This window comes from Neofelis nebulosa, chromosome 14 (assembly GCF_028018385.1).
Source record: "Neofelis nebulosa isolate mNeoNeb1 chromosome 14, mNeoNeb1.pri, whole genome shotgun sequence".
In the NCBI taxonomy this organism is placed as follows: Eukaryota; Metazoa; Chordata; class Mammalia; order Carnivora; family Felidae; genus Neofelis; species Neofelis nebulosa.
This window is the reverse complement of record NC_080795.1, coordinates 16950424-16967268: the sequence shown is the minus strand read 5'-3', so window position 1 is coordinate 16967268 and position 16845 is coordinate 16950424. Positions and strand designations below refer to the sequence as shown.

The 16845-nt window shown below is 41.0% G+C and overlaps 1 protein-coding gene and 1 long non-coding RNA gene across 4 annotated transcripts in view; one reads left to right on the top strand and one right to left on the bottom strand.

Annotated features, from left to right (window-relative positions):
- Positions 1 to 16845, top strand: part of LOC131494985 (uncharacterized) — a 191097-nt gene that overhangs the window by 45248 nt on the left and 129004 nt on the right. The window contains exon 3 of one of the 2 annotated variants that reach the window (XR_009253700.1): positions 2690 to 2829. The exons of the other annotated variant lie outside the window; for it this stretch is intronic. This is a non-coding gene — a long non-coding RNA (uncharacterized LOC131494985). The remainder of the gene's footprint in view (positions 1 to 2689; positions 2830 to 16845) is intronic. 2 annotated transcript variants of the gene reach the window in all.
- ADHFE1 (alcohol dehydrogenase iron containing 1) overlaps positions 6846 to 16845 on the bottom strand; it is a 34833-nt gene continuing 24833 nt past the window's right edge. For both annotated transcript variants that reach the window (XM_058699720.1, XM_058699721.1), the window contains one exon: positions 6846 to 9698. In XM_058699720.1, coding sequence (XP_058555703.1) covers positions 9615 to 9698 — 84 coding nt within the window. In that variant the 3' untranslated portion in view covers positions 6846 to 9614. The remainder of the gene's footprint in view (positions 9699 to 16845) is intronic.

Genomic DNA, 16845 nt, shown 5'->3' with positions numbered 1-16845 from the left:
TCTTGCCTTGCATGTGACACTCCAGCAATACTGAATTGTTGAAAATTTTCTGCACACCCTATTTTTACTCTGTGCTGTCTGTCATTCCTGCTGTTTATGTTACTTGGAATGTCTCTGTGACTTCCTACTTCTCATCTAATTCTGACTTTCCTTCAAGGTTCAACACAGGAGTCACCTCCTTCATGAAGCCTTTGTGAACTCTGTGTGTGTGTGTGTGTGTGTGTGTGTGTGTGTGTGTAATTATAACCTTAACTCCCTGTAGTTTGAATCAGTCTTGGCTTGGTGTTGCATTTAGCAAAAGTATCACAGCAAAAGGCTGACATGCAGAAATAATTTTAAAACAATCTATATCATTACTGCCATCTCCCAAGAAACTCCAAAAGGGGTTCCATTCATAACATAGAGCCAAACTTTAAAAACAAACCACTCTCCTTCCCCTCTTTACCTTCCAGGGCCTTGCTTGTTAGCTGCCCATAATCTCTCCCTCTCTGCTCACCTCCCCCAAGACTCTGTACACTCAGCTTGCCACATCAAGGTTTTCTTTCTCTTTCCTGCCTCTTGACTAATTACTTTCTTTTCTGCCACTGGCTCTTAGCCCTTTCTCATGTAAATCCTTCAAGACTGTCATTTGCCAGCAAACCCTAGGTTACTAGGGTTACCATAACAAAATCTGCAGACTGGGTGGCTTAAACAACAGAATCTTATTTCCTCACAGTTCTGGAGGCCCGGAGTGCGAGATCAGGTGTCAGTAGGTCTGGTTTCTCCTGAAGCCTTTCTTCTTGGCCCACCTTTTCACTGTGTCCTCACATGGTCTTCTGTGTGCATGCATCTCTGCTGTTTCTTTTGTGTCCAAATTTCCTATTCTTATAAGGACCCAGTCAGATTGGATTAAGGGCCACACATATGACCCCTTTTAACCTTATACCTTTTTATGGACCCTACCTTCAAATACAGTCTCATGCTGAGGGAATTAGGGCTTTAACATACGAATTCTGGGGAGACAATTCAGTCAAGGGAGGCTGAGAATCCAAGCTAGCAAAGATAATATCCCTCCTGTTTGTCATAGGGAGCAATCGATGAAAATTTGAGAGCCTCTCCGTCTCTCTCCCTCCATAAAGTTAGGGAATATCTTTTTGTACTCAATTTTAAGTCAAAAAAATGAAATCTATAGATTTTGGTGTTTCAGGAGCATGACAGCCCTCCTGGCCAGTGCTCATTTCTGGCGAGCTCATCTGAAACCTTTTATCAAGGGTGTGAAAATTAATAAAAGGATATCTTGTTTAGAGTAGAGTTGGATGCCAGCAGGGGGTGCTCTTAGGCCCCACCACTTGTCAATTGCAGACCCAACAGGAAGAGCCAGATCTTGCAGTGGACACAGCTGTCCCAGCTGGAGGAAGAGATGCCCAGCCAACGAGAGACAGTCACAACTCAGCCAATGAAAAGCCACTATACCTTAAACTACCAGTTTACTCCAATGGGCTTTTTGTTTAGAATCGCCCTCCCAACTTCCCTCTTCTCCTTTGTTCTGCCTACTTGCTTCTGTTTTTGCAGTAGTATGCTTGTCCTTGATCGTGATTCCCTGCTATTCCCAAATAAAACTATCTTTTGCTGGTAAAATAACTGGTTGTTATGGTTAATGGGGGCATGTGGTAATTAATTAATGTTCAATGTCAGCAAGAAGAGCCAGAACAGGGAGCCCTGTGGTGCCTCTCAGTGAGCAGCAGGACCACTGGGTTGTCTTTTTCTAACTGGATGTGAGTAGTCGTTCTTTTCTCCACTTTGACACTTTTGCCCTTGAAGCACATTTTGATTCTAATTTGTATCCAAGGAGCTACTGTACCAATAATTACATGCACTACTATGTATGTATTCACTCTTTCAACATTCCTTTCCTGTTAAAATGGAAACTTTTAACAACATAACTTTTTTTTAAGTTTATTTATTTATTTTGACACATAAAGGGAATGAGAGAGAAAAAGAGAATCCCAAGCAGGCTCCACACTATTAACACAGAGTCAGATGCAGGGCCCAAACTCACGAACTGTGAATTCATGACCTGAGCTGAAATCCAGTTGGACACTTAACTGAGCCACCTAGGTGCCCCCAACATAACTTTTAAAATAATAATATAACAAGGCGGATCTTTCCCTTTCTTTCTTTCTTTCTTTCTTTCTTTCTTTCTTTCTTTCTTTCTTTCTTTCTTTCCTTCCTTCCTTCCTTCCTTCCTTCCTTCCTTCCTTCCTTCCTTCCTTCCTTCCTTCCTTCCTTTCTTTCTTTCTTTCTTTCTTTCTTTCTTTCTTTCTTTCTTTCTTTCTTTCTTTCTTTCTTTCTTTCTTTCGAAGGCACAAGTGAATGAGGAGCAGAGAGAAGGAGAGGAAGAGAGAGAGAAGCAGGGCTCCCCTGATGTGGGACGCGAGCTCATGAACTGTAAGATCATGACCTGAACTGAAGTCAGATGCTTAACGACTGAGCCACCCAGGTGTGTTATTTTCTTTTTTAAACAGAGATAAGACAGAAGTTTTATCAGTCTGGTAACCTTGTAGCTGGGAGTTTTACATTCTTTAAAATAATTACACTGAAATGAAACTCAGTGTTCTGGTACTTTATATACTTTTTTAATGGTCTCATCATGGTTGAAGCAAATACCATCAAGTCTAGAGTCATAAGCAAGCGTCTCCTTTCTGCTCAGGCTTTGATGCGCACATCCCGAAAGGTCTCAGCCTTGAAAATAAAGTGGAAACAAGAGGCAGAAGCTGTGTGGCGAGCCAGTCATGGTGGGGAGATAGGACAGTGCTCAGGCATGGGTTCCCAGTCTGGTGAAGTCCTGAGGTAAGTTTCTGGGCGTTGTCCTGACTCTCCTGGGAGTTTCATGGTCTTGCCACACACTGGGTAGAACTAATTCCAGCTGAAATCTGAGCCCGCTAAGTTTGAAATGTGAGAAAATTGCAATCCTCTCAAAGTGTGGTTCCTGGAGCAACAGCATTACCTGGGAACTAGTTAGAAATGCAGATTCTCACTCCCCACCCAGACCTATTGAAACAGAGACTCTGGGGACCCAGCCCAGCAACACATGTTTTACTAAGGCTTCCAGAAGCTTCTGATGTGTGCTGAAGGTTGAGACCACCACTGCTCTGTTTCTGTCACCACCTATGCCAAGAGGCTGCCAAACAGGCCCAAGTGCAGTTTAACTTTCCTTTACCAAATCAACTCAACCACAGACCCCTGGTTCCAACCCAGGTTGGCAGGATTTGAATTTCTGGGGAGATAGGAGGAAAAGACTGACCTAAAACTAGCGTCCCAGGTAATTCTTGTTCTGAGGGAAGTTTGTAAGCCCTTAGTACCCAACTGACATCGCTGCAGTGATCTGATAGCTGCTGGGGTAAAAGTCTTCCTGCAAGCTTAGCATTCAGGAAAGGGAAGAGAACTAACATTTACGAGCCAGGACAATGGGACTATGGGCTAGCCACTGTTCTAGACATGTAGCATATATTACTTCCTATTGCTGTTTATAACAACCCTATGAGGTAAAGTTTGTGCTCAGACAATCTAAGTGTTTACCCAAGGTTACTCAGTAACAAGCAGGGCTGGGATTTACCCCCAAGGTGGTTTTGTTACCTCTAATGCCCTTCTGTGTGGCCACCAGCATGGGCAGCTCAACTTCTCTCTGACATGTCAAAGGCTTGCAGAATCTTCTTTTTCTTTTCCTTTTCCTTCTTCCCCTTTTAATAAAATAGAATCCTTTATTTCACAAGTACTTATGGGGTCCCTACTGTGTTCAAAGCACTGTGTTGTACACAAGTGTATACAGTATTTAAATACAATTTAAGAAGCTCTTAGACAACAGAAGGCACTTGGAAGGCAGTGAACTTGGTGGCTGGGAATGGAGGGTCAGGATGACCTTGGGCTCAAGTGATAGTCTTACCCTTTACTAGCTGTGTGAAGCTGGCAGGTGGTGTGTGTGTGTGTGTGTGTGTGTGTGTGTGTGTGTGTGTGTTTATATAACTTAAGTCTTAGTTTCCTCATTTGTGCAAAAAGAACATAGCAGTGCGTCTCTCATAGTGGGTAAACCCTTGATAAAGGGCCTGCCACAGGTTGAGGGTGCATTTAAATTGACTCAATAAATAAACTGTTAGTGTCTTTAGTTGATTATTATTGCCAGCTGTAGTAGATGCCCTAGTAAATTGGCTGCTGCATTTGATAAGAGTTGATATTTGTATTTATAAAGTGACAATAATTTGGCTTAAAAATACTACTAAATGTCATGTTCCTATAATCATTCCTTAGCACCCCCAAATCACTCCTACCTGCAGAACCCCCATCCTCCTCTCCCCAAATCTGTGGTCTCCTTCCTCCTTTGGAAAACTGTTTTGTCAAGGTATCAAGCTATGTTTTGAGTATATAATAGTTAAAGGAGATGTGAAAAATGAAAGGAAATTAGCCTGTCCTTACTCAGGTGGCCACTCCAGCCTGGTAGTACTCTTTGGACATCTTTCCATTTATATGTTGCCTTACAAACATTCTTTTCTCATATGTAGTGCTTGGTATACCAATCACATGGGTCTCCAGTAAATGTTGCCAAAGCCACTGGGACCAATGTGCGTAATTGCAGAGATTAGAGAGGTTTTTGATGAGAGGAGCAACTTAGACCCTTGGGAGGGATCTCGGTGGAGATGGTTGTTGGTGTTGCCTCTTCCCAGTGCAGCAGTCCTTGCACTCACAGACCTGGATGGTTCTAGAACAACCTTATAGAAAAGGATATTTATATCCTCCCTTGGGTCTTTTTTCTTGGCCAGGAAAACTGGGAACCATGAATGTACTAACACAAACCTGTAGGTTTCGGGGCCCATGGAGGGTTCTAGAAGGAAAAAAAATGTGAGTAGCAAAAGCAGACTTGGTGGTCTACAGTTTCACTTAAAAAGCAATAATGTAACACTAAAGTAAGTTTCATAATTTTATTTGGGAATTTAAATCTGTATCTGTTCATGTGAACTGTTTAAGATATATTGACATGAAAGAAAAAAAAACCACAGGTGACTCTTGCAGGTCTGCACAAATAGCCCAGTACTGGTCGCGCATGTGAGCTCTGTTTCATTTCTTTCTGGTTTGCACTACTACTTGTTTTGAAGAGAAGATTGAAGGAGAGGGGAAACAAAGTTAAGACAACAACGGAGTATAAATAATTTGACGGTGTGAATCAAAAGCCATAAAAATGCCCATATTCTAATTTTTTTTAATGTCTATTTATTTTTTTAAGAAACTCTTTTTTTTTAAATTTTTTTTTTAATTTTATTTATTTTTGGGACAGAGAGAGACAGAGCATGAACGGGGGAGGGGCAGAGAGAGAGGGAGACACAGAATCCGAAACAGGCTCCAGGCTCCGAGCTCCGAGCTATCAGCCCAGAGCCTGACGCGGGGCTCGAACTCACGGACCGCGAGATCGTGACCTGGCTGAAGTCGGACGCTTAACCGACTGCGCCACCCAGGCGCCCCAATGTCTATTTATTTTTAAGAGAGAGAGAGAGACAGAGTGCTAGCAGGGGAGGGGCAGAGAGAGAGAGAGAGAGAGAGAGAAGCAGGCTCCAGGCTCCAAGTCAGTCAGCCCAGAGCCTGATGCGGGGCTTGAACTCACGAACCGTGAGATCATGACCTGAGTCAAAGTCCTATGCCCAACCAACTGAGCCACCCAGGAGCCCCAAAATGCCCATTTTCTAATATAAAAAGTCAGCTTGGGGATTAACTAACCTAAGAAGTTAATTTAGAATATGAAAAAAGCCAAATATACATTATTCATTGCTATGTCATTGGTAGGAGTAAAAATTTGGAAGCAATCTTGATGCCCTATAATAAGGATAAATTATTAAATTTCTATTCAACAAAACATTGTGTACTTTTAAAAATAGTGATTGTGAAGATTATGTGGCAACATAGAAAATACTTAAAATGTCATCTCTCAAGGGAAAAGAGCTGAAAATTACACTACCCAAATGAAAAAGATGGAAAGGAAATACATCAAATGATAACAGCTGTGTTTGGGTAATGGCATGATGGTAGTTTTTTCTTTTGCGCTCATGATTATTTTAATCAGTTTTCCAATTTTATAAATTGGAAAACCAATTAAAAATACCCAAATTAAAAAGCCAATATTTAAAGCCAGAAAGAATGAAATGTGGTTACTTTAATGTTGACTGTTCCGCACAGAGCTTCATGAGGGATTTCACAGGGGACAAAATTGCAAACAGTTATTGCGATTTGTGGGGGGGTATGCATTTATTCCGAGTTGTTACGGTGGTTGGAAAGACAGTGGAATAATAGCAAGAGAAACTAGACCCTCCCACCCCCAGCTGCCAGGAATTCAATCTAGGGCTTCAAGAACCAATTTCTGCCCGTTCAAAATGCGGCTCATCCCTGGAGACTACCTTCTGCAGGCCATTGTGATAGTGATGGCGGGGATGTGGGCTGGCCTCTGCAACAGCTCCCAGAGGGTCAGGCGTTTGATGGAGGGCCTGGGCAGCTGTCTGGGCTTGGGGTTGCTGGTCATCAGAGACAAGGCAGCCTGTGCAATGTTGACCTGGAGGTGAACAGTCCTCTTTCTTATACCCACTCCCTGGAGGCAACAGTCCCTCATTAGGGTACAGTTTCTAATCTAAACAGCCATTAATCTTTCTCAGGGTTAAAAGGCCAGAAAAGCAAGTTTTGCTCTCTGTTTTGGTACTGTACTTGTCTGTCTTTTGCAAGAGCAGACTTACTTCACTGACCAGTGGAAAACACCCCACAGCTGTGTCCACAGCTATGCAAAAATGCTGAGCCCAGCAGGGACCCGGTGCACAGAGAAGGGATACAAGTGCAAACCGAATAGTCTGTTTATTGTGACCCTTGACAAAAAGGATAAACATGATGTACTTGAAACAAATTAGTGTTCTGTAGCATAGGGAAGCGCAAGGATTTTAAGTGAAAATTCCACCATATATGATAGTTGACTGAAAGTGATATTATACAAACTTTTGAATAATATTCTTTTAATTTTTCTTGCCTTAGCAAGTAAATGAATCCAAATAAATAGAGCTATAACCCCTAACAACTTTTGGTCTTTTAAAGGTAATCAATAACAAAATAGGATTTGAATTAGAAAGATGCACTTAATTGTTGTCTCAGAAACATTAGAGTGTTTGGTTTACAGAAATGGGCTGACTTTCTTATCTCAGACTCTTTTAATAGCCAGTAAGTCAAGAAACACATCTTTTCCATATTCTCAAAGTGTAAGGACCAGCACGATGGGTATAAAGATAAAAAACATGAAGCCTTCCTCAATCTGTTTCTTCATGCTTGACCTTTAAATCCTTCCTCTACAGAGTGATCATCACTGTGAATACCAAACACTTCTGGTGAGTCACATTTAGACATCTGGCTACTGATAGTAAAGGCAGAGAACGTTTAAGAGATAGAGAATTCATTTTTACGTCTCACACTATTTTACATTAAATTTCCCAAACTCAAAATTTCACATTAAGGATTAGGTAATACATAAAATCTAGTCGTAGCATATTCAAGCTGGAAGAGGCCTAGGTTGAATAAAGTAAAACTCAAGACAGACCAAGGGACTGGAGTGGAACCTAGGGCCTTTGACCCCTAGCCTAATGCTGTTCTAATGATACCACATCACTTTGAAGAATGTAAGAGTTCTAGAACTTACCTGGACTTTTTTTGGGGGGGGGGGTTGGGTTGGTGGGGAGACACATATATGTTTTTTCTCTGCCAAATGTATTTTGAGACATTAACAACTTTTACTAAAGTTTCCTGAAGGATTTCAGGTTGGCAGAGAATTTAGCTGTATTCTGCCTCGTTCACACAGCTTCTGCTTTCAGAATCCATGATGCTCTTGAAATGGAGGGAATTTTAGCTAGATGTGGTCTGCAAGGTATAACTGAAATTCTGTTGGCACTGTCCTATGCTTGCCTTTAGAGCACTTGATATAAATTTGAATGTCCTATAGGAATTAAAACTATATCTTAATGATACCATTTCTAAGTCAAAAATATATGCACACATATAATATATATAATAAAAAACATCTACCAAATTTTTAACAGTGGCTATCTTTTGGATGGTTCAATATTAACAAATATTTTCTTTTGTGTTTACCAGTTTTGGGTACTAAATGTATTTTATGTTTATAATTAGAGAAAACTCTAGAAACATTATTTCAATGTTATTTAAAAGATCTCAAGGACATAAAGACTTTTATACAGATAAAGTGGGCCTGGTCAGGCTGAATGGCACAGTAATGCACTTCTTTTCCATTTTTAAAAATCCTGATGTAATTATATATAGCATTACTTATTTGATTAAAACTTTAATTCAGCTTAAAACACAAATAAATCCACAAGGGCACTGAGATCCAGACTGCCAAAGACTTGAGCAGGCAAAAAACATCAGTGTGGTTACCTTTGTGAGGCAAAATGAGCCGTAGAAGTTTCTGTAGGCTGGGATTGACAGAGAGGCAAATGATCATGCTACTTAGATTCTACTGGCAAGGCTGAAGTCTATTAACTACAACACTGCTTGCTTTTGAATTAATTTATTCTGAGCACCAAAAACATTTTTCCAAAGAGGGAATTACCATGTAGGGTGTTAGTGTTTTTCTCCAAAGAACAATTTGTTTATTTACCACAGGATCAGTCTCTCATATTTTACCTCTTTAGATCTGCTTTAATCTTTAAGTATTAGTTACTAGTATTTTCATAAATTAAGATGAATCTGACCTAAAACAATAAAATGATATTTCTCTCTTTTCTCTGGTCCTTTTAAAATGAGAAAATATGTGCTTATAACAAATCCAAACAATACAGATGTTTATAAAATAAAAAGGGGAAGTATAAAATATAAGGTGAATATTTTCTCTTAATTTTCTGTACCCCAAATTCTATTTCTCTAGTGATAACTTTTGTTATTTTGATGTGTATCATTCTTCTTCCTATATATAGACAAATACTTATGTATAATTAAAAAGTAAAAATCAGACCATGCAAATATTTAATTGTTCTGCTTTTTTCCAACTTAGCAGTATATCATGGGCATATTTCCAATATGTTTATCTCATTCTTATTGATAGCACTATAATATTCCATTACTTAATATACTCTGATTTATTTATCTGTATACTATTAATGAATATTTAGGTTCTTTCAGATTTTTTATTAGAGTGCTGCCAGAAACATCCTTGCCATCTTCCTTAACACACTTGTGCTCATATTTCTATAGGCTCAATTTCTAGACTAGGGATTACTGGGCACGGGATATGTGCGTTTATGTTTTTGATAGATACTGAGCTTTTGCCCATTTTATAAATAGAGCAGTTGAAATCTGTGTGGTTTGGGGCAGGAACATGAATGCTGATGTCTAGCCCAAGGTCCAACATAGTGGGCATTCTTCCACCGTTTACAGAAGTAGTTTGACTTTGAGCATTAGGGAATCTTCTGCAGGAGAAACTTATTATCACATTCAGATTGGTAACAGGTATGTCATGTGTGGAAATAAAAAGACAAAGTTCTGGCTAGCTTGGCTTCTGTTGTCAGGACTGTGATGGCCAGTGGTTATTCTTTCAGTGAGAATGAAAATTAATACAGTTTCATTGAAGCTTCAAACAGAGCAGACAGGTCCTCTTCTGACTGAGGGCGTGGTGCAAGCTTGGTGACCCTTTCCTGAAACAGTAAACAAAAGCAGTTACCCAGGGCTTTGAAAAGACAGTTTGTAAAAGGTACTAGGTTATGTAAATTAACTTGGCCATAAGAAACAATGACTTGATAATAGTTATATCTTTGAAATCATATTTTGGGGCACCTGGGTGGCTTAGTCAGTGAAGCATCTGACTCTTGATTTTGGCTCAGGTCGTGATCTCACGGTTTCATGGTTCAAGCCCTGCATCAGGTTCCACACTGACAGTGTGGAGTCTGCTTGGGATTCTCTCTCAATCTCAATCTCTCTCTCTCTCTCTCTCTCTCTCTCTTTTTCTCTCCCCCCTCCCTCCCTCCCTCTCTCTCTCCCCCCTCCTTCTCTTTCTCCCCCTCTCCCACTCACGCTGTCTCTGTTTCTCTCATAAATAAACTTAAAAAAAATCCTATTTCTTGTTTGCCCTATTCTAGCTGATCCCCAAGTCAGAAGTTTATCAAATGACACCTCTCCCACAAAGCCTTCAAAAGCCATTATGCTTACGTTCTGGCAATAGCCTGCCCAAAGTATAGAACCAAATCAAGCTCGGGTAGAACACCGCCTATAATGACCAAACTGCATTGGTCAGCAGCCTATGCCAGGTAGGTCTTTCTGGGCAAAGAGCACTGTCCCAGAAACAGCATGTGCTGCCAAGGAAAATAGAACTGGGTTGTCCTTGACTTCAAAGACTGTATACTTTGCAACTTGGACTTAAGGTATATTTATTTATTTTTTATTTTTTTTAAATTTTTTAAATTTTTTTTAACGTTTATTTATTTTTGAGACAGAGAGAGAGCATGAACAGGGGAGGGGCAGAGAGAGAGGGAGACACAGAGTCTGAAACAGGCTCCAGGCTCTGAGCTGTCAGCACAGAGCCCGACGCGGGGCTCGAACTCACGGACAGCGAGATCGTGACCTGAGCCAAAGTCAGCTGCTTAGCCGACTGAGCCACCCAGGTGCCCCGGACTTAAGGTATATTTAAAAAAGATTTCATTACGGGGCACCTGGGTGGCTCAGTTGGTTGAGCGTCCGACTTCAGCTCAGGTCACGATCTCGCGGTCCGTGAGTTCGAGCCCCGCGTCAGGCTCTGGGCTGATGGCTCAGAGCCTGGAGCCTGCTTCCAATTCTGTGTATCCCTCTCTCTCTGCCCCTCCCCCGTTCATGCTCTGTCTCTCTCTGTCTCAAAAATAAATAAATGTTAAAAAAAATTAAAAAAAAAAGATTTCATTAGGACTTAACTCTCAGGCTACAGGCAACAAGTGACTCCTTTTTTTTTTTTTTTTTTTTAACGTTTATTTATTTTTGAGACAGAGAGAGAGACAGAGCATGAACGGGGGAGGGTCAGAGAGAGAGACACAGAATCTGAGACAGGCTCCGGGCTCTGAGCTGTCAGCACAGAGCCCGACGCGGGGCTCGAACTCACGGACCGCGAGATCGTGACCTGAGCCGAAGTCAGCTGCTTAGACTGAGCCACCCAGGTGCCCCGGACTTAAGGTATATTTAAAAAAGATTTCATTAGGACTTAACTCTCAGGCTACAGGCAACAAGTGACTCCTTTTTTTTTTTTTTTAATGTTTATTTATTTTTGAGACAGAGAGACAGAGCATGAGCAGGGCGAGGGTCAGAGAGAGAGGGAGACACAGAATCGGAAGCAGGCTCCAGGCTCCCAGCCATCAGCCCAGAGTCCGACGCGTGGCTCGAACTCACGGACCGCGAGATCGTGACCTGAGCCGAAGTTGGACGCTCAACCACCCAGGCTCCCCAAGTGACTCCTTTTTAATATTAACTAAGGTTCTCTGCCTTCCCACATGAATTCAGCGACTTGCTTAATTTCTCCAATGTTATTGAATGGAGTTAGCAAAGACAGCCAGCACATCGTATTGCTACATATACCCCCATCAGTGTCTTCTTAATCCCAATGGGACAAAGGATTAAAAGATACTATAATGACCACCCTGTGTCCAAATTTCTGGGCCTAAATGAAATTAAGGTATAGGGATTGCGTGTCCAACTCCTGATTTTGGCTCAGGTCATGATCCCAGGGTCATGGGATCAAACCCCATGCCAGGCTCTGCATTGAGGGTGGAGCCTGTTTGAGATTCTCTCTCCCTCTCCCCCTCTCCCCTGTGTTCTCTCTCAGTCTCTCTAAAATAAAAAATTAAAAAAAAAATTAAGATGTATGCTATATTTTTGGTCCCATTCTCATGGGTCTCTCAGTTTATTTTCTTTTAAGCACCTATTTGGGAGCATAGCTGGTAGATGAGGCAGCTCTATGAGGGCAGAGCTGTGTTCAGTCTTCATGCCCAGTGCCTATGAGAGTGTGTGACACACGGCACATAGGTGCCCAACAGTTATCTGATGAGTTAATGACAGTGGTGGGAGGGGGGATATTGACATTTCAAATATTCACATATTCAAGACAGAACTCTAACTCCTGACTCCCATTTTCTTCATCTCAGAAGTGATACCCAGTCACTCAGGCAAAAGCCTAGGAGTCCTCTTGATTTTCTTTCCTTTCTCTACAGGTTCACTCCATCAGCAAATTTGTCCAGTCTCCCTCCAAAGTAAATCCCAAATCTGACCACCTCTCACCTCCTGTTCCACCACAACCCAAGTCTAAGTCATCCTCACTCTCCCCTCCACAAGTCTGTTTCCACTTTTGCTCTATTCTCGCCCCCTACAGGTCATTCTCCACAGAGCAGCCAGGTGATATCTCCCCCCCCACCCCAGTATTAATCGCTCCTATCATTGCTTGCTTCATGCTCTCTGATGACTTCCCACTGCAATTGCAAGACTATGCCTCCAGTGCCACCCTATTCAGGCCCTGATGCTCACCTCAGCTCTGACTCTTCTCCCATCAGTTCATCTCACTTAGCCCCACCATCCCCTCTCAGTCCCACAAAAATGCTCATCTTCGGGGCACCTGGGTGGCTTAGTCGGTTGGGCGTCTGACTTCGTCTCAGGTCATGATCCTGCAGTCCGTGAGTTCGAGCCCCGCATCGGGCTCTGTGCTGACAGCTCAGAGCCTGGAGCCTGTTTCAGATTCTGTGTCTCCCTCTCTCTCTGACCCTCCCCCGTTCATGCTCTGTCTCTCTCTGTCTCAAAAATAAATAAATGTTAAAAAAAAAATTAAAAAAAAATGCTCATCTTCATGCTGTCTTAGGGCCTTTCCCCTCTGCCTGGAGTGCTTCTCCCAGATCTCAATGTGGCTGCCTCCACCTCTAGTCAGAAACCTTCTGTGACCACCCTCACTGGAGTTCCCTCTACACTGTCCCATGTGAAATCACTATCTCATTGCCCAGGTTTTCCTTCATATCATTAATCATTAACTGGAATGATTTCATTTATACCTTATTTATAGATTTGATTAGATGCCCATTGTCTGTCTTCTCTCACTAGAATGTTAGGTCTACGAGGTAGGGAAGAGACTTTATTTTTCTCCTTACCATATCCTGTTCAATGCATGTAAAAACAGGACCTCAGTAAGTAAAAGGAAGGTAAGGTAAAAGGAAGAATGAAAATAAGAAGGATGTATTAAAAAGGTGTTAATACACTCAGGGGTGCCTTGGTGGCTCAGTTGGTTAGATATCTGACTCATGATTTTGACTCAGGTCATGATCTCCCAGTTTGTGAAATTGAGCTCTGTACTGGGCTCCATGCTGATAGTGTGGAGCCTGCTTGGGATTCATATACAAACTCTCTCTCAAAATAAATAAATAAACATTAAAAAAAATTAACTCAAAATAGATCTAAATGTAAAGACTTACATGTAAGATGTAATACTAAAACTCTTAGAAGAAAATAGGGGAAAATTTCATGACATTAGATTTGGCAATATTTTCTTGGCTATGACACCAAAAACACAGGCAATAAAAAAAAATAGGTAAATTGGACTACATCCAAATTTGAAACTTTTATGCGTCAAAAGACACTCTCAAGAGAGTTGAAAAGACAGAATGAGAAAAATATTTGCAGATTATACATCTGATAAGGGAGTAATATCTAGAATATATAAATAATTGCTACAACTCAACAGCAGAAAACCCTAAACAACCCAACTCAAAAATAGGCAAAAGACTTGAATAGATATTTCTTCAATGAAGATATGTAAATAGCCAATAAACACATGAAATCAGTCATTAGCAAAATGCAATTCAAAACCAAAATGAGTTCCCACTTCCCATCCATCAGGGTGGGAAAAAACAAATGGTATAAAAGGGTGGGTATAAAAAAATGGAAAAAACAAATCTTGGTGAAGATGTGGAGAAATTGGAACCCTTGTATATTGCTGACTTTACTTATTGTTGGTGGGAATGCGAAATGGTACAGCCTCTATGGAAAACAGTTTAGCAGTTCCTCAAAAAGTTAGAGAAGGTGTACCCTATGATCTATAATTTTTTTCCTAGGTATATAGCCAAATAGATTGAAAGCAGGGACTAAAACATATTCATACAACCAATGTTCATAGTAGCACTATTCACAATAGCTTAAAGGCAGAAACAACCCAAGTGTCCATCTGAACATGAATGGAAAAGCAATTATGTGGTATATCCATGCAATGGAATATTACTCAGCCATAAAAAGGAGTGAAATTCTGACATTAAGGATTTATGCTAAGTGAAGTCATTATACAGACCCAAAAGAACAAATATTGTAGGATTCCACTTATGAAATGAGGTACCTGCAACAGGCAAATCCGTAGAGACAGAAAGTAGAATAGAGGTCATCAGAGGTTGGGGAAGGGGAGTTACTGTTTACCATTAAGCAATAGAGCAGAGCTTCTATTTTCTGGAAATGGATAGTAGTGATGGTTGCACCACACTAAATGTACTCATTGGGATTGAATTATGCACTTAAAAATGGTTAAATTAATACATTTTATGTTAGATATATTTTACCATGATTAAAAAAAAAATAATTAAAGAAAGGAAGGAAAGGGGCGCCTGGGTGGCTCAGTTGGTTAAGCATCGGACTTTGGCTCAGGTCATGATCTCATGGCCTGTGGGTTTGAGCCCCGCATCAGGCTCTGTGCTGACTGCTCAGAGCCTGGAGCCTGCTTCTGATTCTGTGTTTCCCTCTCTCTGTGCAACTCCCTTGCTCTCTCTCTCAAAAATAAATAAACATTAAAAAAGACAAAAGGAAGGATGGAAGGGCAGATGGGAGAAGGATGGGGGACAATATGATGAATGTGGGTGAAACCAAATAAGAGTTTATACTGCAGCAGATCTTCAGAGATTCTAAAGAATTTTGAGAATCCAGAGCAAGGCAGAGACCTGTTCATGGCAACCTACATACCTGTGAGCGGCAGGGTCAAGAACGGAAATTCAGCATTTGCTATGGCCGACGATTATTGCCACAGTATTCTGTTTATAACAGGAGAGAATCTTGTCTGGTGATCTCAGAGTCCCTTAAGATGATTCTGTTCATCTTTGGTGAAATAGTTCAGGATTCTCAGAATTATTTCAGGCCAAGTGATCGGGGTTTCTCCTTCACATTTCTAAAGCTCCATGATTGGTTAAATGGGGGCAAGGATGTAATGTTTGTGATATATCCCCCCATGTATCATTTATGCCATAGAAAAGCCAAACTCTCAGAATTAAGATGTGTTCAGCGCTATTATTTATAGATGCATAAAACCAAAGGACAACTGATTAACACGGGCACTGAAATAAATCCTGACTACTACTTTTAGCACATTCATAAAACAACATTTCGACTGGCCTGTCTGCCAGGGCGTGGAAGTGCTCATTTTGGTAGACAGCTCTCCTCAGAAATGAAATGTTTGGATTTGAAATGTAAATGTTTTTTTCCAGAGGTTTCAGAAACCCCACTTGGAAGATTAATTTATTCTTGCCTGCTCCCCTTGCAGCCTGGGTATGGCGGTTGGAAGCCTCTGCACACAGGGCTGCTGTTTGCTGCCATCAGTATGGGATGTGGTGTTCGGTCAAGAATACTGGCCTGGTTGTTCCTTCCAGAGAAAACTGATCCCTCCTTGCTGAACATAAAAGAAGCTTTATCAAATGTCGACTACATAAATAATCTTTCTGGCAATATTCTTTGCAGCAACCAATATATCCCTCTCACTACCTTAAATCCTGTAGATACTAATAAGTGAAGATTAGCTTGTGCATGTGTAAAATTCTGAAGTTGCCATAGCATTCCTGTAAAATGTTCACTGTTGCCAAAAATACCAAACAAAAAACCCATAGTAGTTCTTCATCTGCAAAACAGACAAGCTGATTTCTTTTTTTTTTTTTTTTTTAATTTTTTTTTTTTCAACATTTTTTATTTATTTTTGGGACAGAGAGAGACAGAGCATGAACGGGGGAGGGGCAGAGAGAGAGGGAGACACAGAATCAGAAACAGGCTCCAGGCTCCGAGCCATCAGCCCAGAGCCTGACGCGGGGCTCGAACTCACGGACCGCGAGATCGTGACCTGGCTGAAGTCGGACGCCTAACCGACTGCGCCACCCAGGCGCCCCCAGACAAGCTGATTTCTAAGATGCCTTCTAAGTTCCGTGAATCTCTCCTGTCCTCTCCATATATAGAACACATTGACTCAATTACATGGACTCCAAAATGGAACTAGTGCTACTTTATTAAAATTAACTATGTATGTTTCTCCCAATCATAGAAACATGATTTAAAAAAAAAAAAAGCAGGATACGTGTTGGGGCTGCTTTATGAATACAACTTGAGGAAATCCTGACCTCCTGCTTTTTGACTTGTATTCAAAGGATTCAATTTGTCTTGCATCTTTTGTGAAACTAAGAAATTAGCTTTGTCTAATTAAGGTTTTGCTATCTGTGATTTCCCAGTATGACATGTACACTGAGGCATTTAATATGATATCTAATTAACTTGCTATTTTAGTGGATGGTCTCAAATGTTAGTTTGGATTGCTATCTGGAACAGTTTCTGAAAGTAAAAGACTGAGCACAGTAGAATTTAAACAGTAAACACTTGCCAATGTGTGCTGATGGCAAGAAGATGCATTGCAACTAGCAATCAAATGGCCAAGAATATCACACAGTTTCATCTGAAAATCATGGATACCGTCCCTGGAGGTTGACAAACACACATTCCTGAACAAACAGAATTCTTCAGAAATCACCTCCTCCCCCAGTCTTGAAGAATGGA